Here is a 9,474-nt window from a genome sequence, read left to right on the forward strand (position 1 = left end):
CCCGCTCATAAAAACAACCATAAACCGCGACGAGGAGGTCCCATAAATGCGAAATCTTAAGATAAGCGACCCGCTTTTTACCGGTGAGTCGCATAAACAAAGCCCTCCAACGACAATTTCGTTCCGGATATATCACTCCGTTTTCTGCATTTTCCCTGAACTACAGGACGAGGATAATAGCCATCAGGAGCTAAACGGCAAGAGCAACTCTGTTTATTATTTTATTCGCGGTAGGTTGAACTAAATTGAAAACAATAACGATAACAACATTTCAAACATGATGACGAAATAACGAAGAAGTGACGAATGACGTGAAGGGATAGAGTGAGAATTTTAAAATTGTTTTCATTTTATTTCTAACGACATATGTGTCGTTATGAATTCTCAATTTACATCAAAAAGTGGATAAAAAATGTGTTGTATTGTCATCCCTCCATTTCCATGTATCACATATTTCACAAAAAATTCAATTTTATAACAAATCGCATCGATTTTCTACCACTCAAACACGCACCACAAACACATTTTTTTGGAATCGTGCAACACAAGGGATATCATGTTATCCAAAAGTATCTTTTACGCGCTATAAAACCGATCAACCTTTTATGTATTTTATTATTTTCTTTAGCAGCACGTGTCTCGGATCACACCGACAACTTGATACAGCATTTTTATATTGTCAGCAATGCACCATTCCTTAGTAAATCATAGTGACCGGGCACCCTAGTTCTGCTGACATTTTTATGGACTTGTATATGAGAAAATTGATGGCAACCCTGCTGGAACGGACCTAGAATTTTCCACCAACTTTATACAGCCTATATCCTTRGACAACAAATTATAAAGCTAGAAAGTGATAGCWAGATGTCGCTACTTGTGGTGAGCTTAGAAAAAGAAAGTCAATTGTCATATGAAAATTTATTTTGCAAATAACCAACAGACAGTTGAGATTAGTATTGTACATGGTTAAAAATGACCCACCTAATTAGAATAAAAAAAATTAAAATATAATGGCAGCTGACAAGAGAAGAGGATTAAACGAAAACTTACTATTGTATAAAATAAGATAAAACACAACAAGTGTAAATTTTCTCTTATGTAAGGCTGTTTATTAAATTCACAGTCACAACAAATTCCCGTGCACAATTTAAATGCACACAGGAACCAACACTTTAACCTCAATTGTCTTAATCCAGAATAGTTGTTTCTTCTTTGATAAAGAATTCTACAATTTCTTCTTCTACGTTTTGTGGGTCGGCATCTAATTCATCAGTATCAATATCTGAAAAATATGAAATGTCACAAAATTCTAGAAAAATTATTAAATTTTGTTACATGTTTTTGCCAACAGTGCATAATTTAATATACTGCACTTCAATGTAAAAGCATGTTTTAATTTTCCCTGAGCGTATAACTATCCACACTACACATCAGCGTGTCAGCAAAAAATCAGGGTAACCAACTTCCAAAGAAAAAATAAAATACTCACTATTTCTAAGTTGAAGTCGTCTTTGTTTATTCTCGTTATATTCCTTAATCCTTTTACTCCTGTATTCGTTAAATTCTTTCATTAAAGCGGCACGTTTTTCAATAAGTTCCTTCGAAGCTTTCGATTGTCTCATTCTGTCCTTGCTCTCAAACTGTGCATAATACTTTTTGAGGTTCTTCTTGATTTCTTTCTGTTTCTCTTCAGACAACAAAGTCGCAGGTCGTGGTCGCCACAACAACTGAGCAAATTTTTCCAAATTAACACGTTTCAGAATCTTTCCTTGGAAAGACCAAATCCAATAACCTGGAAAAGGAATTTTTAGATTATTTAAACAAGAAATAAAAAGTCATGGCTGCTTTTTGAATTAATCTAAATTTGAATTTATATATATATATATTATTACAGTGCAATCTCGATTATTTTATGTCTAGGTTTTTAAAATACAGGGAGTTTCAGAACTCGCACCCTAGAATAAAAAATACAAGTAAAATAAGATACCAGGAACATGGAAATAATGTTAAAAAAATTCTGCAGTATTAATGTATGCGACTCGCCCTAATTTAGTTTAGATAATTTAACTATTAACTAGAATATACTTGTGAAAAAGAGGCATAACATCATACATCGAGCAAACTGCAGACCGGTTTCGCCCTTTTGGGAATATACTTAATACATACACTTGAGTGCAAAAAAACGCAAATTGATTTTTTTTATAATGTAATTTGGCAAGACCATCAAATACATTTCTTTTGATAGTTTTCTAACCTTTTTGGGATTTTTAGGAACAACCTTTTTCACACTATGTAAATCTCTGAGAAATTTGACAATTTGGTTTTTGACAATTTGTGTTTTTTTTGCAATCACAAAAAAAAACAATTTTATCCACGGTTATTAGAACTTATTGCAATTTGATTTTTAAAGGAAAATCTATAATGCTAGTCGTCTTGACTAATTCACCCTGTACATTAGAAGTATGTTTGACTAAATTTGTTCATTTTACAAAACGTATGAAGAATTCAGTAATGATACTTGAGTTAAGTTGAATCATCATTTTTCCTGTATGATATTAGAATTGTTTTAGGAGTAGGTAAAGACACTAATGAAGTCTGAGTAAGTTACACACACAAAAAATAGCTTTCTCTTAGTTAATTTACCATTCTTTTTTAAATTTTTTTACACCATACGACTTTTTAGCAACCAAACATAAAAAATAAATATATTATTATTTTTCCGGCAAATTAATAAATATTAAAAGAAATTTTTTATTAGTCATAAATTATAATAGAAACAATCTTAAAATAATCACATACAGAGAAAAAGAAACAAATTAATTTTTTGATTGCCAATGTTGATTTTTATGTATAAAGGGTGATTCACGAGGAATAACACAAGGCGACAAAAAAAAAAGTCAAGTCATGACAACTTGACAAATTTTATGTCATTTTGTTCGCCTCAGTGAGACAAATTAAATGCACTAAAAAAAAGTCCACACACTTTGAATTAAATAATTTTTTTCTAATTTAAATGAATTTAAATCATTACTCAATAACTATTAGGCCGATTTTCTTCAAATAAAGACCATTCTAAAGGGATGACCTTGCCCTTTAGAATAATATGAAATTTGAAATTGAATATAGGCAAACTTTTCTTTGAACAGTGTTCGAAGAAATTCGAAGTAAATCGAAATAATAAAAACCATAAGAGTAATTTTTTTTCATCATTGCCATCGTGTAGAGCATATCTTTATTAGTTGTAATCCAAATTTTCAAAAGAATATTTTGTGATATTTTTTTAGATACTTATACCAGGTGAACAGAAACATTTTTTGCTTGAACTATTTACTGTTAAAAAAAAACTAATTGATAAACGATAGAGTACTATAAAAATGCGAGATTTCTCAAAAATGAAATTTTTCGAATTTTTTGTTTTGTTTTTAAGTTCTGCAAAATTTTTAGTTTTTTCAAAAGGCAACCCTTTATTTTTAAAAGGCTATGATCTATAAAGATTACAACTATCTACTATTTGCCATTAAAAAAATCGCGAAATTCAAAAACAAAACAGAATTTTATTCTCAAAACATAATCTCATTTTTACAGTACTGCTTGGTTTCATACTTTTTGTTCACGTTGTATTTTACTCCTAGTTACTTACTCGTTTTACTTAAAAAAAGTTTAGTAAGTCTCCGAAAAATCAATGTTCCAAAGAATCCGTTGTAAAAATTAGTTCGGATTAGAGGTTTTACTGTATTAATTTATACTAATTTTTTATAGGATTTCATATAAGGGTGTTCCATTTTAAGATAAAAATTTCCTTTGCATTCCTGATTGCATTGTGTTACGCAAAATGTAATAAATAGTGGTTTATCGTATCTTTCATGTTAATTATTATTGTTTCGAGGAAAAAAACATAGGTGTTCCATTTGACAAACTAAATTTGGTAGAATTTCCGGCAACACCGGATGTGCTAAAAAAATTTGATACATTTACTAACAAAGACAAGAATGAATATTATTACTTAAATATTTACTTTTTGAAAAAGAGAAGTAAGTTTAGGTGTTATCAGCCGGGGCGACTTGGACCGAACACTCTGTATATCGAAAAATAATATGTAACGGAGCACACTCCCTAAAAGGGTGCATGTTTTAATAGATTTTGTCCAATATTTCAGAAGAAAGTACTCCAACTATTTTGGTTGTAGTTTCTTGCAACAAACAAAAGAGGTCTTTTGCGTTTTTTTCGATAAACTTACCCTTTTTGAGTAAAATCATTTTAAAATTTATATTAGAACCTGCACAGCATAAAAATTTACAATTAAATACGTTTTACTCTAAACTCATCCAGTTTAGGACACCACTAAATAAAATTTTCGAAATTTGATCTTTGAATTCGCTCAGGTGTTTAAAGGTTATCATTTGTATCAACATTTGTAATTTGATCTATTCTGAAATAGTAGAAAAACCCCATTTAAAAAAACGCACCCCTTTCATGGGGTGTAGCTCTTTTGCATGGTATTTTTTGACACACAAACTTTTGTCTATTCAAATTTGTAACAATGAAAACGAAACACCTGTATTTTATAAATCACTTCCAAAAACCCACCTGTATCTACTTTGGTCTTCCAGTACGAAACAGAYGTCGTGACATATCTCCCCGTCGGATCCCATTCGACGTCCGACATTTGGAAATGGTCCGTCGTATTCATAACCAAAAACTCATGCGTATCAACAAACTCCAATGAGCCTCCGCCGTTCGACCCCAACCCCGCCAAAACAATGAACTGTCCTCCGGGCGACCAAAACAGATGATTACACGCTCTCTTATCGAACTTCTTGAGAAGAATCGGCGCTTGGCCCACTCTCACTTCGTAAAAACTGACATTAATATTCGGCGATTCGCCATGTATGACCGCAAACTTCGATCCCACCGGTTCCCAAGCGAACGCCTGGATGGGTTCCTTACTCTCGACGCTATCCACCGGAATCTGCTTTTCCCTCATGTGGAAGATCTCAAAGTTGCAGTACATTCCGCTGTATTTCGTCTCGTTTTTCTCTTTACGAACTTTGGAATAACGGTCGACTTTTACGCACAGATAGTCGCCGGATTTTTGCCAGTGGATCTTACAATCTGCCACGTTGAAGAGGTTTTTCTTGCGGATTTCGTTACGGTTCGGAATTTCGAGAAGAGTTACGCTGGCTGGAACGTCTTTGTCTTCAGCCACCCAATAGGCGACGATGTTGTCGGTAGGCGACCAATTGAAGTCTCGGATACCGCTTATTTTAATCGATTTCTTTTCGAGAAGACCGAACGATGGTGTTTCGTAGATGGAGAGAACGTCGTTGCCCACACGACCGAAGTATTTATCATCGTGAGACCAGCGGAAAATCGGCCATGAGGATGGACCTTCGGGGTTGAAAGAACGTTTTTCTTGACCGGTTCTGCAACAATTAGTGAAGACCACTTGTTTTCAAAGAAATAATATAAAAATTTGCTAGTTTTTACACATTTTAGTCCCGTTCAAATTAATGGCAATATTCTCTAGCTTATAGAGTTTGAAACGCACAAAAAGCAAAGTCGTAAAGTTGAATAAACGTTAAACTTAAATTATTTTCCTTTTGATTGCTGTTTTTTATTTTAACTTTCATATTTTAGGCTTTTAGTATTTTCTCACGTTAACAGTAAGTGTTAAATGGTCAAGTTTGTATGCTAAAGGCCAAAATAAATAATAGTCACCAAATACAAAAATTAAGAAAATAATTTTTAAATATTAACATACAGGTTGCCCCAGAACTCGCGCCCCCGAGAAAAATTTCAAGTAAGAGAAGATACCAGGAACATGAAAAAAATTCTATCTGCCAAAAAAATTTGACATTTATTTTTTGACATTTGACTTTTTTTTTAATGATACTGATGATCTTGTATATGTTTTTTCATAATTATTTAAAGGTACAAAAATTTTGCCAATAAAAGCCACAAATAACATTAAACAGAGATACAATTTAGGCTACAGCTTCCTTGTTTCCACTTCTAATAGCTTGTAGCAAAAAAACTTGGAAAAGTATTTTTCTAACAGAAATAAATAGTCAATGTGCAAAATTTAAACTCTCATAACTTCGAAATTTTTTTAATGTTCCTGGTATCTTACCTTACATGGCAGTTTTCTCTAGGGCGCGAGTTCTGCCACACCCTGTATACAATTTATAGATATTTCGCTTGTATTTTTAATAGCTTTTTCCCAATTTATTACTATAATTTATTATTATAAGTTTTTGAACTTCTTTTGTAATAATTTGATTCATTTTAGCTTGTTCTGTATTCAAAACGGTGACTATTGCAGAAAGAATATTCATTATGTCATAAAATTGTCTATTGTAATTATTTTAAATCCTTTATTTTTTAAATTTTTAATATACTCCATTTAAAATTTACACTAAAGCATTTTGCCTTTGCTCAATAACTTAAATTAATCAGTTAATCATTCTTAACTAAATTAACAAACAAAAAAGTTCTAGTGTTTCATTTAGGTTTTAGGTTAAAAGTAAGGTATTTTTTATTTATTCAGTAATCTATAACGGGGTTTGAACTATAATGAATTCACTTTCTCCTCCAAACTTGTTTTGTGTATTTTATTAATAAATCTGAGAGTGAGAATGCCATATTTTTGCCTTTTAAGATACAAATATGTTGATAAATTAGACACCAAAATTTTCAGTTCATTTAATTAAAACAAAGATGCTATAATTTGATTGCTATCATGCACAACATAATAATGATTCATTATTGTCATTATTATAACTGTGTATATTTATAAAATGCAACACCAGAAAGAAAGAGTAACGAAATCAACATTAATAAAATTATTTGGCGCGATATTACGTTTCAATATTATTCTTATACGTTACACTGAAATTTTAGTAAACTATAACAGGAAGATAGATAAGCAATATTTTACGTAGTATGTTTATGTAAATTTTCAACGAGCTGCAAATATTCGAAAAGTTTAAAATTTATGAAATGCTCCTTCATAAACAACCATAACATAAATTACACTAACGGAGAGTTATCGTACTAGACTCGCTAGAGGTAAAAATAATATACAGGAGCGRTAAATCAAGTGGAATSTAAAGAACAGTAAATAAAATAAGTAATTTGTATATAACAAAACCAAAGTGTAAAATAATACCTTTTTGTAATAGTTACACATATCACATTAACAATATGTAATTTGTAATTTCCTTCATAGTATTTTAAAAGAAATATAAAACCATAGAAAGACCTCATGGAATATTTAAAACCAAATGTATGCACAAAAGCATATTTTACAATACTTTAGGTAAATAATATATGGTTATAATGGAATATGTTTAACAAAAAACTATTCACTTACCCATAAACCTTTTTTAAAGAAAACAAATTAAAATTTATGTAATAAAATTTCAGTGTACTGAATTTTTTTAATTATTTCCCAATCTCTTCAAGTCTTTATAGCAAAATTATATTACCTAATATCCCAAATGATGATCCCTTTCTGTGCCGGATGCTGCGGATCTCCCTGAGGCGAATACGTCACCAAATACTTCTCGCACGGCGAAAAATCAATAAATTGTGCATTCGCATGGGCATACCTTTTGTATTGAGTAAACTTCTGACCCACCCATAATGCGATGCCTTGCTTATGAAAAGTGGCTAAATAMGTACCCAATGGAGACCATTTAATATAAGCATGTGTCCAAGCCTGTACAAAAAGCGTAAAATGAATTAAAAACCAAAATCAAAAGATCATAAAATTACATGTCTCTCCTCCAGTAAAGAAGGGTCAGGTTGCGTATTTTGCCATATTTGAACAGACTGTCCTTGTCCCAAGACAACCGCAAACTGATCATAAGCATCAGGTTCAAGCAAATAATGGTGCACGTCACCCTGACCTTCGTAGGGCTGCGGCTTAGGGGGGTCCCACTCTTCCGGTATCGATTCATATTTACTAAAGTCAGTAAAGAGGTTGACTTGAAAAGTGTGTTGCTTATCAAGCTTGAAATTATTGGTCAGCTTCACGGCTTCAGCTGCATTGACTGGTGAAGAGTATTCTAAGAAAATGTAGCCCTTGGTGTGTCCATTTTCGTTGACTGGATAGTATTCATTGACTATAGTTCCAAATTTGACGAAAATTTTATTAATAACGGACTTCAATTTCTCGATACGGTCAGGTCCAACTTGTGGGACACCATCGACGACAATCACGCTCTCAACCCCATCAGTCTCCTTCGGTTTTTGATTCAAAATGTCACCCAAGAGCTCTGAAACGAAAATGAAAGTGATCCTAACCTTACTTTCCCGACAGGCATATGTTGCCACTTCAGCGATTTACTTTTGCCAAAATCGCTAAAACTCGACCCACATTCACTAAATACAAAGACAATTCGTTGTTTACTTCGTTAGTTTTTTGWAAAATGCGAGWTGAAATTGAAGTGACAGCATGGTTATGGGTGCATTTTCAATGTGTGTTTCTGAGGAAATACCTTCATCGGTGATGTTGTCGATGTATCCCTCTGGATCGCTGAAGTTTGGTTCATCATCGTTGGACGACAAATCGCTTTCATTCTTCGTATTATTCCCGTTTAGGGTGTTTTTGTCGTCGACTTTCTTTTTCGCCATTTTGACACGCGTGAGGGTCGACCGGTAAAGAAGKGCGCGCGAGAAATTCAAATGACAGTTTAACAAGGCGCCAAAAACAAATTTCGTAGAATTCATAAGTTATTTTAATATTAAGAGATTAATTTATTTTTATATCTAAATATCGTGATGTGTATTCTGCATAAAAATTAATTTTTGATACAAACAGTGGTATTTTGTTAAATTAAAATAAAAACTTACCATTTTTCCGTTCATTAKAGGCAAGGACTTTGGTTCTGTAAAAACAAGTCCCAGTATATGCTAATGTATTYGCTAATTAATTAAACTAAAATAAATATTTTAGAATTATTGTAAGGACTGTTGTGAGAGTTCTAATTGGACGGTATGAGGTTGACCATTATAATAATGTAAAAAAATCATTCATTTATTTTATTCACAATCACTAATGTAATATGCCAATTACTAACCTTTTAAAGGTTGGGAAACACGTCATTATATSTCATCAGGAGTAATAATATTACTTCTCTTGRKTGATAATATGYAGGAGAACCAACGTTAGAATTACAAAAATACCGGGAATTTTTTCTTTCAAATTGTCAAGTTACGCATAATATTTTGCTAACATAGTATTCAATTGCTTCTGTAGCAGTTTTTATTACTTCTGAGGGAGCGCACTACTCTATTTCAACAATTTTAATATCAGATTTWCRCATTATGTCAATATTTTTTTGACATTTCTGAAATGTTAAAACTCAAACGTAAATTTASATGGCCTACCACGTTTGAACCTTAACCTTGTTAGAATTTTATTTTGTTCATTATWTTTAGCTAAAAATAATGTGATTGTGAATAACAGTA

General features: G+C 32.0%; 1 protein-coding gene across 1 annotated transcript; it reads right to left on the reverse strand.

Annotated features, from left to right (window-relative positions):
• Positions 1 to 903: 903 nt before the first annotated feature.
• Positions 904 to 8,677, reverse strand: LOC123016286 (eukaryotic translation initiation factor 3 subunit B). Its single transcript, XM_044416591.1, has 6 exons — positions 8,502 to 8,677; positions 7,777 to 8,279; positions 7,488 to 7,720; positions 4,588 to 5,423; positions 1,490 to 1,792; positions 904 to 1,282 (listed from the first exon to the last, which is right to left on the reverse strand). The coding sequence occupies exons 1-6, from the start codon at positions 8,635 to 8,637 to the stop codon at positions 1,188 to 1,190; spliced, it is 2,106 nt and encodes a 701-aa protein (XP_044272526.1). The 5' UTR covers positions 8,638 to 8,677; the 3' UTR covers positions 904 to 1,187.
• Between the last annotated feature and the right edge of the window lie 797 nt (positions 8,678 to 9,474).

This window comes from Tribolium madens, unplaced genomic scaffold (genome assembly GCF_015345945.1).
Source record: "Tribolium madens isolate multiple individuals breed KSU strain unplaced genomic scaffold, Tmad_KSU_1.1 Scaffold_1;HRSCAF=32;Tcas5.2_LG8, whole genome shotgun sequence".
In the NCBI taxonomy this organism is placed as follows: Eukaryota; Metazoa; Arthropoda; class Insecta; order Coleoptera; family Tenebrionidae; genus Tribolium; species Tribolium madens.